We start from the raw sequence: 19594 nt of genomic DNA, 5'->3' as shown, positions 1-19594 counted from the left end.
TACCAAACAGCTGACATACGGCTCTTTTTCCTGTCCCAAAGCCCGGAGATAACACAAATGTCCATGTCAGCAATCCCCACTGTCTCACAGTGAAACATTAGACTTTTCTTTACATTCCTGTTTTAGAGATAATGGCAGTAAGTTGGTCTGACATCAGAGAGAGTCAGCAAAAATACCCCTGCCTGTTTGAACTGAGGATGACTCAGATGGAGATCACTGCTTTCTTGAAAAGGTCCCAAAAGCCACCAGCCATGAGAAAGCCTGACAGCAAGAGCTGGGATGCATGGAACAGCTTTAGGAAAGTTAGCAGAGAGCTTGGCTAGGACTGCATACACTTTCTGCAGTAGAAATCCTGCTTTATGGAGTCTTGTAGGGAAAGCTGGAATGAACAGGTCTTACATATGCAAGAGAGGCAATGTGGTGATCAGAGGGAATCACAACTGAGTTCAGACCCTGCTGTAGTACAAAATGCTGGTGTGACCTGGAGCGTCCTCAGTGTGTCTGCAAACCAGGACAAACTGTACTTTCCATGGCCAAATCCTGAAAGCCTCGTGTGATAGAAGATTCTCATGTATTTTAGGGTGTATATCTTAGAAGATGTCTTATGTACACCTTACATTAGTGATCAGAACATGTGAAATACCTGATCGGTGTTGCAGTCCTGACTGCAGATCCATCCCAATCTTGCAAGGTTTCTCAGTTGCTATTTGTTAGGTAGTTCTCCATCTTATCACTACCTCTGAGAAGTTTCTGGACATCCAAAGTGTCCCTTATTTTTTCCTGTTCTCCTGTTCTGTTCTTCCTTTCCCTATCCAGGCATCTGAGGCACTTCATGTGGGTGTGCTGTGATTTAGTTGATTTGATATGGGTTCCAATATTCCCATAGCCCTTCTTCTGCCATTCATTCATCCTGGTGATTCCCTGCTCACTCTCTCATCCTCCATTCATTCTGACCAATTACAGCTGTATGCAATTACAGCTTTCAGTGTCAGTGTCCACGTTTATAATGTCAGTAACTGCAGCAGGGACAGTAACCTGAAGTGTTATATTTTGTCTAGGTGCTTTGGGATGTGCTGATGTACTAGTGGGGTTTGCTTGAGGAAGGAGGCATTGCTAGGCCAAAGCCAGCCTAGAATGGGGAAGCCAAGCACTGCTGGAGCTGTTGTTACTCTTTACTTTGATCCTGACATCCCCATGCCTAGGAGCATGTGTGAGCATCGGTCATTTTTAAGGGACATCCACAGTCACTGTTGAAGGAATACCTACACACCCAGATTGCCCATGGGAGGGCTTTTATAGTGCTCCTGAAAGCTCCCTTTATTTCTTTCATATGGCCATCAGGGATTCTCAAAAGCTGCAGGATTTGCTTTCCATCTAGCACAGGCTCTTTATTTTCTCTGTATGCCAAACAGTGGTGTAAAGGAGAGAAGAGGAGCCTTATGATAACATGATGTGAAATGCTGCCCTCAGGACATGGAACAGACTTGCTGAAGCTATTCAAGCTGTCTGGTAGTAAAGAGCTGTGGGTGGGAAGAAATCCTGAAAGTGGTGTAGCTGTGCTCCAAAGGCAGCCAAACCACCCAGGGAAGATCAGAAGTAATTTCCTCAAGCTGTCTGTGATCTATCTAGTTTTCACTACAGAATCTGCTGACGTGTGGGGAGCTGCCCTGCTGCTCCTGCTCTCAGGTTGTGGCAGCCCCAGAGCTGTGAGACTGTGGATGCTGGGTCAGCGTCCTGGGAAATTACTGCTGTTGTTTGCCCTCCAAAGTAACTTAAGACACTTTGGAGAGATATAGCAGGAAACCAAGAGGTGAGGAACTGCAAAGTCCTCAAGTCAGCTTGGCTGCAGAACAAATGGTACCTGGAAGGACAGCCTCACTTAGAACAATATGGCAAAGACTAGATTTTAGGTCTAGATTACAATTTGAGTGAATTCCTTGAGCATTGAAAACGCAGCCAGATCTGGTGTGGAACTCAATGTTACTTGCTTCCCATCCTGTTGTATGACTGTGCATATGGGATATTGAAAAGAAAGTGATTTCTACAGACAGAGATGGAGAGAGGTCTGCTGCCTTCCCTGCACAGAGACAGCTGAAACTCAGCCCTGTTGGTATGAAAATCCCCACTACCCCAGTGAGCACCAGGAGCGCTTTGGGTTCTGGTTTCACGTCTCTGGGAATGCTTCCAAGCCCACCGAGACAACTTTCCTAACAGCAGTGGGCTTTGGCTCTGGCCAAAGGCTGGCTGCAGCATTGTGCTGTACTCCAACTACATTAAATAACCACTCAGCTACTTTCATTTCCATTGCTGTTATTTTTTAACATGTGACTGGTGCTGCTTAGATTGATTTGTGACTCCCTGAATTTCCTTTTGACAGCAAGTACTGTGTGAAGAGCTTGGCATTTAGTTAGCAGTACCAAATGCAGACACAGCAACGGTTTATTTTTGTCTGCAGAACAGTGTCTTATGAGGCTGTGACATAGGATATGCCAGAGTTGCCTTTGAGACAAGGGGAATGAGCCCTACTTTTTGCTGTTTCTCCCATAGTTGCAACCAGCACTCTGGCTGAGGCAGCTGTGCTAGTGCTTGAGCAATAGCTGAGATGCTCAGCGAGCCTTTGGTGCAGACAGCTGAGCCACGGGGCAGGCACCTGAGCTATTCACACCCATCCCACAGAAAGACCGTGCTCCTCCTCCTCCCCACGCCCAATCTAAAGCCATGTGTGGGCAACACAAGAGGCAAAGGCAGCTTTGCTGTGACTTGTGTCCGCACGATGTGTTACACATCATTACCACTGCTGCTGTGAAGCACATGCACACCTTCAGTGCACGCCAAGGAAACACAGTGAGCCGCCCTCCCTATGCATGACAGCCCAGCCACCTGTCCTCTTTATCTCATCTCTCACTTTGCTCTTAGTTCAGCATTTCTCAATTTAGCATCCTGATGATATTATAGCTCTGATGCGTATTCCAACCTGTGCTTTTCCCCCAGGCAGAACTGTCCCTTTCATTGGGGAACTGTAAATGTTGTGTGGCTGTTCATCATGATGAACAATTGAAGGTCCAGAGCAGTGTTTCCAAGTACTTCTCAAGGCAATCCTGTTTTTCTGGCAAATGTGCCAAATAAACAGATGTGTCTGTATTAACAGTGTGGGGCTTTTGTACTTCTTAACCTTGTATTATTGCCTTAAAAGTATCCTGACAGTGTAGATGAGACTCGTTCCTTTCCAATGGCTGGTGAGTGTGACACTGTGACTTGTGGAATGGGATGGTGGCCACTGTGTCTCAAAGCTCAATCCCACAGTTGATGCAAACGTGTCATGGTTGCTGATGTCTGCTGAAGCTCCCAGTGTGGGCAGGGGGCTGGAAGCCAGCTATTTTGGGTAAGCCAGTGAGACATAGTTCAGCAAGCAGCTTTGCATTGCTTGACAGGACATCAGTGTCTGGAGGTGACACAGTGTGCCCAGAGTGTCCCTACAAAGGCACCTACTGCCCAGACTGAATGCCCTTACTGCTTGAGCTTTCCTGAGGCAGAGGTCATTCTTAGCTGGAATGATCTCAAAGCAGAAATATGCAATGTGCTTTCTGACACCCCTCTGTGAGGAGAGAGTCGGGGCTGTTTTTTTAGTTTGCTTTTCCAACTTAAGCTCTGAAGGCTTAGCAGGATGGAGCAAAGGTTGGGAAGTATCAGCACTCAGTGTGTGCCTGGACAGCACTGTCCCCGCTGACCAGAAAAGCTCTAGGAACAGCCCATGTACGTATGTCATATGGTCTCAGAGAGCAAGCCTTCAGAAAATTGAGATTGGAACCTCTGTATAAAATCAGAGGTTGAAACTATGGAAGAGTTGTCAGTGTCAGCAGTGCAGGGATAATGTTTATTAAAGAAATCACAAACAGCTCACACCCTTCTAGCTCCAGAAACTCCTTTTATCTGGAGTCACTGGTGCCACTCTGAGGATTAAAATAGGAGGCTCAAACTAGGAATGGTTTCTAGGCTGTTTCCTGAAGCACAAAGTGAAGCTGTGAAGATAACAGTTCTGTGAACGTTTGTGAATCACCTGCATTTGCATTGAAGGGTGCAGTGCAATTCCCTTGGTTATCTGCATTCTTAATAATCCATTGCAAAACTTCTTGCTATGTTCCTGGTTGAGGAACATCAGGGTTCTGTGAATGTATTTGTTTAGAAGCTGCCTGAGAGTCTGCACCAATGCTTGGAAACATCTCATCTAAATCTACAGAAAAGGAAATCCAGGCATGTAGCAATGCAAGCCCCAGTATTGTAACCTGTCTTTACATCACACAACCACTTGTGCTGTGTTGCACATTGCTTATCCAAGCTCCCCTCCTGTCAGGAGTTATTTCTGTTCAGTGATCTGAGAATGGAGCCCAGGAGCTGTATGTACTCCCAGTCTTAGCACACAGCCACGTGAGCCTCGTTCCTGGGTCTGTGCTTTGTGATGGTGAGCAGAGACCATCATCTCTATGCAAACAGGAGCCACAAAGCCCTCCTTGGGGCTGTTCAGCAGATGTAGAGTTGCTCAGTGCTTTCTGAGAAATGGTAGCTTACTCTGATGAGTCCCTAACGCTCAGCTCCTCTTTCAGTGTGCACGTGTTGCTCAGTATGCCGACTCCTCAGAGGTGAGTGCTGGATTTCCTGCACCCTGATATCCACGCATACTTTTTGGGCATGGCTGTGTTCCCCAGCCTGGCTTGCTCCTGCTGCTCTTACTCACCAGGTTTCCTAACACCAGGGGAACAAGCAAGGGGCAGCCAGGCTACGAGTGGGTTTGTGAGCCGCGTTGTGTGCTGACAGCAAGTTTTGCAGTGCTGCTCACCTTACTGACCCAAGGCTGGGGAGTTTATCTCTGGAGAAAAACCTCAGTCCTTTCTCTTATAGAGGATGCATTTTGTCCCAGTGGCTGATGAAAGGAGCGGGAGGCCTCAGGTTTGGGTATGCCAGAGGATGCAGCTGCCAAACCCTTTGTTTAGGGAGGAAGAAGAAATCCAGACGGGCAGTGTCTCGTGTTAGTGGGAGCTGACTTTCGTAATTCCTATACACCTCATCTCATGTGCTTTCTGTTTATTTTGTATACTGCAAACAGCCCTAAGGGCTTTGCAGCAGAGGCACTCAGGATCGCAGTGCTGCCACCGTACTGCAGCCACTGCTGTGAAAACACAGCTGGCTCATGTCACCTCCAGAGCAGCCAGGCGTGCAGCATTAAAGCCTGGAGGCTGGAGCTCCCAGCCTGACCCTCTGTCTCCTTGCACATTATGTTGGTGGCAAACCAAACTTCACACACTTGCTTTGTCACCCTCCCTGTTGTGCTGCTGGGGTTGGAACTAGATGATTTACGGTCACTTCCAACCCAAGCCATACAATGATCCTATGGTTCTATGATTCTTCTCTAGCTCTTTGCACTTTCACATTTGGGGTGAGCATGCTGCTGTGCAGGAAAATGAAGCTTCCTTCCGGTGGTATCTGTTTAAGTAGTCATGAACTCCTTGTATTCATTTTAAGGGTGCATTTTATTAGCACCCTTCTAATTTTAGCCTAAACTAATTTTATGGATTTGACTTTTCACTGTTATTTATAAAATATTCATTGAATCCTGAAGTGCTAAGTAGGCATGAATTAAACCTGGGGAGGTCCTTTAATGATGCTACAACAGTAGTCAAGCCAATGTGTTTACAAATTGGCCCCAAATTCATGTACACTTTGCTATTGTTTTATTATGCTGTTTTTTTTCCTTAACCCAGTTGCTCTGACTGTGTCAGCTGCAATATGCTGCATCTCATAGGAAGTTCCTTCTGCCCCCACGGGCTGCCCTTTCTCTGTCTCCAAGGCAATGCATGCATTAATGCACTTGCAGACAATGGTGTGCCCTTTACATGCTCCTTACTAAGTGCAGCTTTGGGATCTTGGAGGGCAGGGCCCTGACTATGTAACATGAATGTTTTTTTCCTCAAAGCTGCAAAGAAAGAAACAAAGTTTGCTTAACTGGACTAAATTGTTCCAATCTATTGGCACTGATCTTTCTTTCATACCAACTTCTGTGAAGCCAGTTGCAGGATACAAATATTAGAAGTACTCAGTCCTGAAGAGATTATAATCTAAAAGGGCAGATATTGAAGCCTAACCTCAAGCAGGATATTAAAGGCTGCCTCAGAGCCTTGATGAGGCCTTTGTGGCAGGAGCAGTTGCCTTCATGTTTTTGCAGGTGAAACTCAAATGTATCCCTTAAAACCCCACAGCTCTTAGGAGAGCACAGGCTGGTGGGAGCAAAAAGCTGCCCTCCCAGCTCCCTGGGCAATATCCTGAAGGAGGCAGTGGACGCAGACAAATTAATTTGGGCCAAACTGCAGGGGGTTCATGAAGATGCAGTCTCCTTGTGCCATGGAATGGGCATCTGTACAGAGGCTGAAGGCTACAGTGAGTTCAGTATGATGCACAGAAACAAATCATAGAACCATTTCAGTTGGAAGGGGCTTTTAAAGCTTATCTAGTCCAACTCCCCTGCAATTAACAGGGACACCTACAGCTCCATCAGGAGCTCAGAACCACCATCCAGCCTGACCTTGAGTGTCTCTAGGGACAGGGCATGCACCACCATTCCAGGCAACCTGTGCCAGTGCCTCATCACCCTTATTGTCAAAAAACTGTGATCTGTGCTCACAGACTCTCCCAGTTCTTTACTCAAATTTCTGACATCTCTTCTCTGTTCAAGGCTGTTCACCCTGCGGATGACGATGGAACAGTGATACAATTACATAAGTGTTCTTTTTCCCTTTTGGGAAGGACAAAGGGAAAACCTTCAGGGATTTGTTTGTCTCTTGGCAGTGCCCAGTAAATGCTTAACTGCTGCTCAGTGCTAAACAAGCTTGTCTGGGACTTGCATTTAAGAAATAACTTCTGTGCTCAGTGCTGTTATCTCAATTAACATCTTTTAGGTGCTGTTGCAAAGACTGTGTGGCATGGCTGAAAGAGAGGAGCAGTTTTAGACTTTGCAGAGAATAAATATATCTCAAAGATGTTTAAAATTTGTTGTGTATCACAAAAACGGTTATGGCTACACATATCTGAGGGGAAGTTTAATAATGATTTCAGGCAGCGTAAGAAATGTGTAAGGACATTAGAGACAGATGAGACTGGTTTGTGAATGTGCACTTATGTGACTGATACAGTGATGTGCACCTTTAAAACTACAGCTCAGCAGTGACTGATGGGCAGCTTAGCTGAGGTGTTCGGTCAGCCATGCACAAGATGTTGCAGCACAAAGCCTCTAGGAGCATTACTTTATTAGAGCTTTTCTAATAAAATAATGTTGGGCCCTTTCCCACACGTGGCTGTCACCCTGAAGACAAGCTGACAGATCACACGAGCAGCAGAGAGCTCAGCGAAGACCTTCATGGGATGCTCATGTAGCTGTGTTTTAAATCACCCTCCTGGTATGTTAGATGTATCCAACTCCTTTGTGGTATGCTGCAAATCACACGTGAGATTCTTTTAGCAGAAAGTTCTTAACAATGAATTGACTTTTCACCAAGGAAGCTGTTCATACATCCCTGAACAGAACAATTAAATGGTCTAAGTGACCATTTTGCTTGTAGCCAGTTTTGCTGCTATCTCTTGTGCTAGGGATTTACACACTTCTTAACCTTTTTCTCATTGAGCTCAAAGACCAGACAACCAGTTTCTGTTGCTGTAAGCATCTTATTCCTTAAAACTTTCCTTCTAAATGCTGAATCGTATTTTTATGGGCATTATTTGCATCATTTCCCAGCAGTACCTCTGAATGGCAACTTGGGAGTTTTTAATATTTATTTTAGTAATGTCAGGGAAGGAAAAATTTTCATAGCAAATCAGTAGGTTAAGTACATTTAAGTACATTTAAGTACATTTAAGTACATTTCCACTTCAGCAACAAAGTTCAAACATTCATTGTTGTTTAATAAACTCCAGTTCAACCACAGATGTTCTGAAAGCAAAGATGAGAATTTCTGTGCTCTGAAACAATGTTCCTTCCCCTTCTACATCCAAATGTTTTCCCCTAACAGTTTATTCTTTCCTTTTCTCTATGTAAATATTATGGGACTCTGATGTAAGTGTTAAAGATTGCATGAGTTTTCTTCTGAGGTGTTTGGAATAGACTAGCACTTAACAACTTAATCATTTGTGGGATGTGTTTTCATTAACCAGTGACTTTGTTGATGATGTGAATAGACTTGTTTGCTTTGGTTGCACTTGACTTCAGCTTTGGAAAGACAAGCCTCTGTCTGCCTCTGTTTTGTGGCCCCTGGGCAGCGTTTGCTGGTAGATTGGCTGCTTCTAACTTCTTGGTTTGGCAATGAAAACTGTTGGACAAGTACATGAGTTGGATCAATGTGTTCTGGAAATGATGGCAAATTTGTCTCTGTTGCAGGGAAAAGAAGCTGATCGCCATCATATAATAAATATCTGCTCTCTTGCTCATATTAAGTGCTGTGCAAAACTCCTTATATGAAGGATCCCCCAGAAAAGCTTAGCTCTGGAGTGACTTCATGTTCCATTACAATAATACAACACCTTGTTCTGGCTGTGTAGTCTGTGACTGTGGTTTGTTATATAGTTCCTGAGGAATTACAGTGACAGAAGAAAGAAGCGTTGCCTGGGAAAATAAGGGTGGGGGAGGTCCAGCTTCTCTAAGGTATTGGGGTGCTCAATTCCCCTGTAACTGTATTTAAGTATCCAAGTATTTCTGAGAATCTGCATCCAAGTTCTTTGCTCATCTGCAGTTAGTGGGCAAAGTCCTGACCTCTGTTACACTTATGTAAACTCATAGGTCTGGACTGTGAAAAGACGTTTCTACAAGAAGTAGCAGCAGCTTGAGCCTAGGACATGAGCAGTTTCCCCATTTCTGCAGTAATTCTACCCCTCTGTACAAAGATGTGTAGGCAAAACGTAACAGGTGAAAACACCCAAAAAGTGCCCTGCTCTGAGATGGAGAGTGAGAGCCTCCTGAAGGTGAGAGAGCCAGGGGACAGACCTGGATTTACATGGCCCCTGGATTCACACAACCCCTCCTGGCTATGAACCAGTCCCAGGGCCCATCAGCTGCTTCCCTGGAGCAGCACACACTGCTGGCTCTGCCACTCTGGGGACATATGATAGTGCCCTAAGGCCCTGATGCCTCTTAGAAACATACAGGAGGTGACTTGAGGCCAAGCACTGTCCTTGAGAAGCCAGCCCCAACTGTGTTTTGCTCTTCGGAGTGCCCCTTCTCCAGGAGCAAACCTTGGTGTCCCTGAACCCATCTGTTCCCCTTAAGCTTCCATCTCCCTTCCCAGTAGTTCCTCACATCTGCCAGTTATTCTGGTTAATTCCCTGCTTTAGTCCTATTTTCTGCACCTGCAGAGAACCCACTCTGTTGGTGTAGGAAAAGTTAGGTTTTATCTTGTCATTGCGTGGTTCACAAAAAAAAGGACCTCATAGTTGGTGCTCATTCAGCCCTTTTGAGGTGAGTTGCTTCTGTGATTCTGGGCTCACAGCAGTGCAGTGTTCCACAACAACCATGGGACAAAGCCTGGCACTCCAGGTGGGTATGAGGTTGGCATTGCCCACAGTGTAGATGTCTGAATCAGGATGGGCAGGCAATCCTCCCTTCTCACTCCAGACCTTATAGGATGTCTGTACTCAAGGTTTGTGAAAGCCTAGGCTGGACACGTGTATTCCCTTTTCCAGGACAGTGAGGCTGAAGTGAAACTGGTTCCCGTTTGGCTGGGTTTTGGTCTTCAAAACCTTTGGCCCAGTCTTCAAAGCAGCAGCTCTGGGGCAGGGACACCATACTCAGGCTGCTGGGGAGAGTGGGAGGCTTCCAGAAGTGTTGGGCTTCTGCTCTGCTGCCTGTGGAGATATAAAACATGGGTGGCAGTGCTGCCTGAACATCTCTTTCATCCAGCACCCAATTCAAGAGAGAATAACAATGGAGAAAGCAACGTCAGCTGGAAAAGTTTGGGAGTCCCAGGAGTGTTATCAGCTCACACTTCCTTCTGTCTTCTTTTGCAGTGCACAGCAGGACAAAGGCCACAGAGCACGTTTGCCTGATCCTGTATGTTCTTAACGTCTCACTGCATCTCCACAGTGAATGCTCACCTTCTAGTTTTCCATCACCCCTGTGGCATGTCCCCTTCATGTCTTCTTTGCTCCAGGGAAAGCTCTTGGCTCCCCACAGCAGCACAGGGCTGAGGGGTGTCGGTAGGCCTCCACACAAACCTCAGGGATGCAGTTTCAGGAAGTCCTGACCCAGTTTAACTAACTGGAAACAAACTACCTGATGTCCAGCCTGCAACCCAAATCTGAGGGACCTCTGGGGAATAGGGCAGCTGGGAGCAGTCATGTGAATTGTTGTCAGGGGAGCATTCGGTCTACAGGCTGTGCTTGGGTCAGGCTGTGCTCAAACACTAAACAAGCAGCTTTTAATGCAAGCTTGACTCCATTTCTCCTTGGTTTAGAGGGCCACCACGGAGCTCCTGCACCCAAGATGACCTCAGCTAGGCGTCTCCTGGATATCTCACTTCCCAAGTGGAAAGATAAAGTTGTGATTAAAATGAAATCTCCCTAGACTGATTTTGCCAAGTGCTGTAAAGAACATTTAATATTCTCTTTACAGTGTAGTCTTAGCACCACAGTCACGTATAGGAAAAAAACAATAGTTCAGCATTACTCCAGGCCTCTCTGGAATGTGACTGTCAGCTTTTTCAGCACAGCTGGGAAGAAGTCAATTTCCAGCTCTTCCTGAAAACCTGTGACAGTGTGTTTCAGCCTGCCCCTGTGAGTGGTGGCAAAGGGAAGAGACACAGGGTTAGCAGCCAGAGGACAGTGTGCAGCGTACCTGAGCTTGTCTCACAGTGTTCAGCTGCCAACATGAATTGGGCACTGGAGAGAGCCCTGGTGACCTGCCTGTGGCTGGTTTTGCTGTAGCCAAATCACTTGCCCTTTGTGTTTCCATTTGCCAACTGAGAACTGTTTGGGAATCCAGTTTTGGGGATTTATTTTGTGTGTGCTTTAAGGATCTAAATGGATTAATAATGGTCAGATATTGAAGAATCCTCTTTCTGTAGTGTTTGGCCCAGCAGAGCGTTACAGTCAGGCTCAGAGAAAAAGTGTAGAATGTTATTTCTATGTGTGTTTATAGAACAGCCCAAGTAGAGTCAGTAATTGTCATCTAAGCACTCAACACTTCAACTCCTGTTTTCCACACGTGTTTTAGAATGAAAAAAAGCATAACTGTCAGTTAAACTAAGAAGATCCAGCCCTGCTGATAAGAAACTCTGCAGAAATACAGGGACCTTAGTCACCTGGGTGTCCCTTCTACAGCTCTTGCTTTGGACTGGCTATTGAAAATACCATCTTGTTTCACCATCTGAGTTTGAGGCAGCAAATGAATGGTGGTGTGCAACATGACCGGTCCCATGAAGATTGTGTCATAAATCACAAGAGCAGAAGCCACCAAGCAGCCATTAGTGATGTACAGTCATGGACTCCTATTCTGCCTTCGGTGGCGTTAACAGTCTGTAAGACTTACTCTAGCACGACAGAGGAAGAATCTTCCCCACTCTGGTCTCACAACACACCCCTACTGGGAGTCCCTTCAATGCCTGCTGAGGTTTTTGTTTAACTTCACTGGATCCTGGACTGGGCTCTTGGCTTGGGCTCTCTCAGCTTCAAGTCAGTACTTCAAGTCGTGCTTCATTTCCCAGGAAACTGTCTCCATACTGTCCACAGGGCTTCAGCACTCACTGGGTGCTTTCCAGAGGACACTCTTACGTGTGGTAGATGTAGAAACTGTGGGTATAATTAGCAATCCAAGAAATCAGCTATTTAATTTATCCCTGAGCCTAACAGCAAACAAAAATATTTCTAGAGAGAACTTCCAGAACACCAGGATGTGAATTTAGTGTGAATTCTGCATAGAATAATCCAAGAGCTTACAATGGCTTTGCAACCAAGGTCCTTTTCATTTCTAACCCAACAGTTGCTATTAGTGGAGAGTGGAGTGTGAACCTTCTGTCCATTAATCCCTGGAAGATGCATGGGTTTGCAGTGAAGTGGAGCTTGGTGGAATGTGAATCAAATCACTGATCTTCCTCATCCTTTGTCTTTATATTTAGACCACAAATGGCCACGTTAAATAGATGTGAACGATAAATATGAAAAGCCACTTGAGGCAAACTGTGAAACGAAAGACTCTGTGTTCTCAGATGATGAAGAGAACGATTTATTGGATAGTGCATCCATGAACAAAAGGCCTAAAAAGAAGGATCAACCCCTTGAGGTACTTTCATACTGTCGAGGTTCCTCCTTCTGTTACGTTCTTTGAGTATTTGAGTGAACACCTCTTTGGCCTAACAGGACTGAATCCAAAAGCAGCACTTTTCTGGTCTTTCAGGAGTGGGTCTTGTTATGAGAACACTCAGTTTCCTACACATGTGGTTTCCCTGATAGAAATTCGAATCTGTGCCTGTGGAAATAATAATTGCACAGAGCTTCAGAGTTGGATTTTGAGTTGCAAAACTTGGATCTAGCTCTAAACCACATGCTAATGTGGAGGTATTTCAATGAGAGGATTTGGATATCAACCACTGGCTAATTTTTCCTGTCTGTAGCAGAAAATGTATTTTCTTTCCTGAGGCAGAGTGTTTGTGGGGAGAACAGCCAGCACCCATAGCCAGAGAGCTCCGAGCTCAAACCCTCGTGCACCTGGCCAAACCACAGCAACACCAGCAGTGGTTCTACTGCTGACTCCATGATTTCAGTAGGTTTTGAATCACCGTATTAAGAACTGTGATTTAATTTGCTACACAAAAACAAAACAAAACTAATGGAGATGCAGATCTCATACTGCAGTTTGACAAAAGCAATTTTAGCAACATTCTGTTATGGAGGAAATACAACCAACCTCTACGTGAGATGCTGTAGGCAAGGAATCCTTGCAGATCTGGGCAGTGGGGGACAGAGCCACGTCTAGCAGCTCAAATGTAGCTCTCAGATTGCAGCCAGCAGCACTCCACCCTGGGGTAGCTGGGTTTGTTTCTCTTTCCCTAAGCCAGTATGGGAGAGCAGGAGTGGTGTGGCTGTGGTGTGGCTAGTAGTTATCCACGTCCTTCCAGTGGGCTGTTGTAGCTCTGGTGGCTCTCAGCAAAAGCTTGCTGTGGTTAGGTGCAGTCTCTGTAGCTACTCTATACAAGAGCTGCTAAGTGGCCTTCCAAGCAGCTATTCATTCCCAATTTCAAGTGTTTACTGAGCAGTTGATGGGTGCTTTAAGAGTGGTCTAGCTTCTCAGAGAGCAGCCTCTCTCAAGCAATACTTACTGCTCAGGTTGTCAGGCTGTGTTGCAGAGCTCCTGGCTTAAAGATAACAGCTCTAAGCCAGCAACTTGGGAGTCTGAGTGGATCTATGGATCTGGGCAGGATTCCTCACTGCTATACACAGCAGCTTTTTTCCTCCTGTCAGCTCATGGCTTAGACAGATGTGCTCTTCACTGGGTAAAAAAAAAGGCTGGTGGAATGGGCCCACAGAGTGGTGATGAGTGGAGTTAAATCCAGCTGGTGACCGATCACCACAGCCCTGTTGAATATCTTTATTGATGGCAGGACAAGAAGATTGACTGCACCCACAGTAAGTTTGCAGATGACACCAAGATGGGAGGAAGTGTTGATTTGCCTGAGGGTTGGAAAATCTTACAGAGGGACCTTGATAGGCTGGATAGCTGGGCTGAGGCCAGTTGTAAGAGGTTCAACAAGACCAAGTGCTGGGTTCTCTGCTTTGGTCACAATAACCCCATGCAGTGCTACAGGCTTAGGGCAGAGTGGCTGGAAGGCTGCATAGAGGAAAAGCACCCTGGGATGTTAGTTGGTAGCATCTGAACATGAGCCAGCAGTGTGCCCAAGTGGCAAAGAAGACCAATGGCATCCTGGCTTGTATCAGAAACAGTGTTGCCAGCACAAGGAGGGAAGCGATCATCCCTCTGTGCTGAGAACTGATAAGGCTGTATCAGGTGCTGTGATCAGTGTTGGGCCCCTCACTAAAGAAAGACAGGGAGGCCCTGGAGTGTGTCCAGAGAAGTGCAATAAACAAGTATTATATAAACAAGTCTTATGGGGAGCAGCTGAGGGAGCTGGATGGTTCAGTCTGGAGAAGAGCAGACACAGGGGAGACCTTATTGCTCTCTGCAACTCCCTGAAAGGACATTGTGGTGTAGTGAGGGTTGGCCTTTTCTCCCACGTTAACAGTGATAAGGCAAGAGAGAATGGTCTCAAGTTGCATCAAGGGAGGTTCAGGTTGGATGTTAAGAAAAATTTCTTCTCCCAAAGAGTGGTGATGCATTGTCACAGGCTGCCCAGGGAGGTGGTGGAGTCACTGTCCATGGAGCTGTTCAGAGAACTGTGCAGATGTGGCACTGAGGGACACGGTTAGTGGCATGGTGGGGTGGGTTGGTGGTTGGACTGGATGATCTAAGAAGTCTTTTCCAACTTTAATGGTTCTGAGATTGTCTGTTAGCCGTGCCTTTCTGGATGCAGCCATCTTACCCTGATTGTTTGTGCTTTTGGGGACTCAGAGTGGGGTAAAAGATCAGACTTGGAAGCAGGATGGAATCTGAACACAACCTCAGTGTGATCTTGTTCCCTATCTGTATGAATATTTATACCTTTTGTATCACAAGAATGTGAAATACAGCATGGTCTTGGATTGGACAGTCCTATAAAATATAAATGACTAGGACTTCTTTTACAAATGGTAAGACCCTGTCTTGGTCTTCCAGGTAAATAGGTTTATGCTGTTAATGAAAACAAAGCTTGGATTTTCCTGAAAACGAAGTAGAAGAGCTTAACAGCCCTTGCAATGTTATCTGCTATGCTTTGCTAGGTTTCCACATAGAGATTTTGTGCTCCCTTGCAACATGTGGTAACCACTTCTTGTTGTGAATCTGATGAGCCCCAGTGCCATACCAAAGCTCTGCAGAGTGAATTATGCAGTGCAGATGAGGTTGGTGGGGTTTTTTTGTTTATTTGTTTTGTTGGCCTTGCTAGGTCATTTCTGTCTCAGTCAGTTCAGTCTGGAGAGTGGAGCTAATCAGAGTAAACCAATCGTGGAATTGACCTGGCTCCTCTTGGGCGTTCCATGGTTCTCCTGGGCAGATTTGCCTGGGGGTCTTTCCATACATTTCCATGCTTAAGGGCTCCTTTTCAAAGCTGTCCTCATCAGCTGGCTGCAAGGCGGAGTTCCAGTAGTCCTCATCTCAAATCATTTCAACAAATTCTACCCAGTCTCTCAAGCAAGAGCCCAGCGTGTTTCACACTGGTGACCCCTTCTGCTCTGGGATGCCCCAAGGTACTCACAACTGGGCTGGACCCTGCAAGGTGGCTGGGAAACAGCAGTGGGCTTCCTGCCACCAGTTTGCTGTCTTGAGCTGATGGCCGATGCAAATTGCACCAATTTCTCCTGTCTGCTTTGACCTTTGTGTTACTGGCAGTATTTGGCCGTGCCCTCAGCTAAGGACAGAGTGATAGGTGGTGTAACCTAGGTAAGGGTCTATAATGGTTCTCTTCAAGGAGTTTATCCTCAACTGATCCTTCATTAACAATCTTGAGGGCCAAAATGGGCTTCTCTTTTTCTTCATGCCAGAGACGGGATCACTGCTACAGAAGTGCCACAGAGGTGAGTTTTAAGGAAAGAAGGAAAGAATTTCCTATGAACTAATGAAGTTTTCTCTTGCTTTTCTGCAGGCACCGCCTAGGACCCTTAGACCTCGCATCAGGAAGAAAAGTACCTCGTCCTCTGCCACTGAAACAATGTGAGTGCAATGAGCCAATAGCACCAAGATCCACAGAATGTCTCTCTTCTGCCTTAAGGAGCTACTCGTTCATAATGTAGGAAGCAGCAGTGGGATGGATGTGCTTTGATGTGCAGCATTGCAGACATGGCCTCCCTCGCTCCTGTCTCTGTTCCCCGTTCCACGCTTCTCGTGTCTGTCAGCAGCGGTTAGGGCAGTGTGACAGACACCTGCAGATGAAGAGTTCTTGTTTTGTTTGCAGTGTTCCCCCACTCACACTCGTCCTTAAGGCTGTACATTGACAGTTCTCATTGTGTCTGCATAGCTCAGCTCTGTGAATGCACAGCAACAACAAAAGTCATCAGTTGCTCGTGATGATACTCGACAGTGTATTTATTTATCATTAAGGAAGTGGATTTGCAGAAGCCATGGATTTCTCTTCCCTCTCTTCCTCCTCAAGCCTGTGAGTGATGTAACAAATGCCTGAGTGCTTTAGCTGTTTGAAAATGTCCAAGAGTCATTAGGAAAAGCTGAGCTGTCAAGCTGTTTCTGTGAGTGGATCAAATGTATTCTGATTAAATCATTGTGCTAAAAAGACACAGAGACAGAACTTAGGATGAGGAAGAGATGTGCAAGAGAAAATGATTGGTTTCAACAATGTAATGAAGGGGGAGTCTTAATTTTGATCATCCTGAGCCAGGAGAATATTGTGTGGAAAATGATGGCGGCTACAAAACTGGATCGTATCGCTTGCGGCAAGTGTTCTACTGGCAGTTCTGGAGCACGAGCAAGGCAGTCGTGTAGTAGCTGCAGCAGCACATTAGAATTGCTTTAGTGACTCGCTTCCAGGGGAAAATGAACTGTTCTCCCCTAACAGTGCCAGTCCCAGCGTTCTGCTTTCCTGGTGTGGTGCTGGAGTTTTCCTTCCACGAGCAGAGCAGGACGCTGGGGCTCAGCTGCTTTTTGAAGCCTGGAGTTTTGCCTGTAGCATGGAGTTTGGTTAGAACCACGAGAACCAGGTGGAGTGTTGTATTTGTATCCATATATAACGAGAAATATAAAAGAAGAGGAAGATGTTGTAGGGTTTGTGTATTTGTGCTTCAAGTTGGTGTCTCTTGTAAGTGTTAAGCATGTGAAATTCACACAGAAGTTAATTACGTGGCCCTTTGTGTTTGCTCTTGGACCTGTGTCATAGAGTAGGAAAGCATTTAGCTTTACATACGTGGAACGTGCCCTCACTGATGATGCCAGGCCACAACCCAACAAGTACGATTAACCTGAGGTGCAGCAGCTTGGGATGCCAGTGGCCGGTTGGAGTGTATCAGGCTCAGAGATAAATCTGAAGTGGCCTTTAAAACCTTTTCTCTGCCAGATATGCATCAGCAGCCCAGCTGTCCCTGCCTGATGCATCCTCGAGGTCTCCCCAGAGCTTCCAGTGCACGTGGGGAAGAGAGAAATAACCCTGCGCACACACTGCTGTTTATCCCACCTGGTTAGGAAGTGGAAAAAGCAAGCAGGTATTTCCTGAGTCTGCCACCATGTTTGGCCCCATTATCTGAGAGCTGTGTTTCCTTTACACGTGCTAATTCAGTTGTGTTTTCCAATGGGTAAGAAGGAAGAAGCCTTCAGAAAATACACTGAAAAAAGCAAACATAAATAGCAGAGAGTCAGTCCTTGTAAGATACTCAGCAAATGCTTGGAGGAGCTAAGCTTGTGTGTTTTATTTTGAAGCAGCTTTAAAGTTTGTTTGATTCATTTTGGCAAACATTAAAAAGAAATAGCAAAACTGCCTGCAGAGTTAGCAGAAATGAGATCCTGTTGCAAGCAAGCCGTGTTTCCCTGCTATGCAATAGGTTGCCATAAGAGAAAAAGCTGACAAGTTTGCACTCAATTATGCCAAAAAACCCCACGAAACATAGAGCCACATAACAGCTGATAAATTTTATTCTCAGACATGCTGTATTAACATTGATTCTCACTAAAATTATTAAATGTGTCTAATCTGCTGTTTTACTTCAACTTGACTGTTTGGATTTTCTTAAGTGCTGAGGTGAAATTGTTGACAAGGGAGTTGCCTTATATCTCTCCAAACATTCATTGCATAAATGAGGAAAATAAACCTTTTCATATCTCTGGCAGAAATGTATTAATTTATCAACGGAGCTGTATATCTGTGTATAGATAGACAAGAAATGTGAATGCTGACCCACGTCCACTTTGTGCTGTTGTGTTCTGTGTACGGAAGAGAACGGTCATTTGCTTTTGATTCCTCGTTTTCCACACACAGGTTGTTTACAGGTGTTGCCCCCATTCTGTCACTTCACCCTGCGGCTATTTGCATTTATTTAAAATAAACATCAGACGTGAAGTCTTTTGTTGCAGTTTTTCTCTGCCACGGGAGCGAGGTGATTCAGCAAGCCGCCTTCCTGCACTCATGCTGACCCCTCGTGGCAAAGGGTTTGCAGAACGTGAGCACAGGGCTCACAGGTGGCGGCTTCTGCAGCGCGTAGGGGTGGGAAGCACTTCTTCTCTTCCTCCCGGCTCAGGCTCAGGGCTGCAGCCCTGCTAACAGCTTGCAGATTGCTTCTCCTAAAAGCAAGCCAATGGTTTCAAATAGCTTCAAGATCTGGGATTCCCCAGCTTAAGAGAAGTACAGATACAGGGGCCTGGCTCCACCAGCAGTCCTGCAGGGCTGGCAGACACCTGACTTAGCAGAGATGGGCTGGAGAATGTAACCCTGAAGAGAATAGAATGAAATAGCTCAGTTGGAAGGGACCCACAGTTACCATCGAGTCCAACTGCCTGACCTCTGCAGGGCTGACCAAAAGTTAACGCGTGGCATTGAGAGCATCATCCAAACGGCTCTTGAATGCTGGCAGGCTTGGGCTATCAGCCAGCCCTTGAAGAAACTTGTTCCTTTATCTGACTTCTCATGGTACAGAAATGTTTCCCAGTGCCCGGCCCTGGCGTAGCTCTGTGCCATTCTCCTTCTGCCACCAGTTCCCAGGAAGGAGCAGAGCCCAGCACCTCGCTGTTTCCCCTCCCCAGGGCGCTGCAGGGAGCACTGAGGTCACCTCTCAGACTCTTGTCTCCAGGCTGGAACCCCTCAGTGCCCTCAGCCTCCTCACAGGATGCACCTCCAGCCCTGCTACCAGCTTTGGTGCCTCCTCTGAATGCTTCCAAGAACCTTTCTGTGTTGTGCAGCCCAGAACTGCAAGCAATATTCAAGACGAGGCTGCACCAAAGCTAAATACAGGGGAGAATCACCTCTTGACCTGCTGGCTGTGTTCTGTTTAATGCATCCCAAAATACATTCAGCTCTTGGCTGCACACTGCTGGCTTGTGCTGAGCCTGCTTCAAATAGGTCAGCCCTAGAAAATAGGGCTTTTAACCAGCACAAGGAACATGCGTTACTTTAAGTTGATGCTGAAAGGAAGGAAACTGCATCTGAAGATGGTCTGTGGTAAATGAGTCTGTAAGTTCACCAAGTGCACCATAAACACACCTCAGTTGTGAACACAGTAAGTTCAGAGCAGCTCAGTGCAGTCCCCGTGCCTTCGTTCTTGCTGTTGTGGCCAGTGTCAGTGCAGTTAGTGCTCAGCGATTGCTGAATCAGGATCACATCAGCTAGGACTTCATGTATCACCACCAATCATTGCAATAACCCCACACTGATCTAAATTGTGTAAGTGCAAACCCAGCACAGACAGAAAAGGAAAATCAGGCTATTCACTCTTAATGAGAATGAGAAAGCTGCTTGGAGAGATCCACTGCCCCCTAGCCTCA

At 46.1% G+C, this 19594-nt stretch overlaps 1 protein-coding gene across 6 annotated transcripts in view; it reads left to right on the top strand.

Annotated features, from left to right (window-relative positions):
* Nucleotides 1-18176, top strand: part of REEP1 (receptor accessory protein 1) — a 60148-nt gene extending 41972 nt beyond the window's left edge. Inside the window, exons 8-10 of one of the 6 annotated variants that reach the window (XM_048943595.1) lie at nucleotides 4602-4637; nucleotides 12171-12310; nucleotides 15762-18176. In XM_048943595.1, the coding sequence (XP_048799552.1) occupies nucleotides 4602-4637; nucleotides 12171-12310; nucleotides 15762-15833 (248 nt within the window). In that variant the 3' untranslated portion in view covers nucleotides 15834-18176. The other 5 variants (XM_048943597.1, XM_048943594.1, XM_048943596.1 and 2 more) reach the window with 5 other exon arrangements.
* The last annotated feature ends 1418 nt before the right edge of the window (nucleotides 18177-19594 follow it).

Source organism: Lagopus muta, chromosome 4 (assembly GCF_023343835.1).
Source record: "Lagopus muta isolate bLagMut1 chromosome 4, bLagMut1 primary, whole genome shotgun sequence".
NCBI classification, from domain to species: domain Eukaryota; kingdom Metazoa; phylum Chordata; class Aves; order Galliformes; family Phasianidae; genus Lagopus; species Lagopus muta.
The sequence above is the reverse complement of the archived record's forward strand: the minus strand, read 5'-3'. Positions and strand labels throughout refer to the sequence as shown.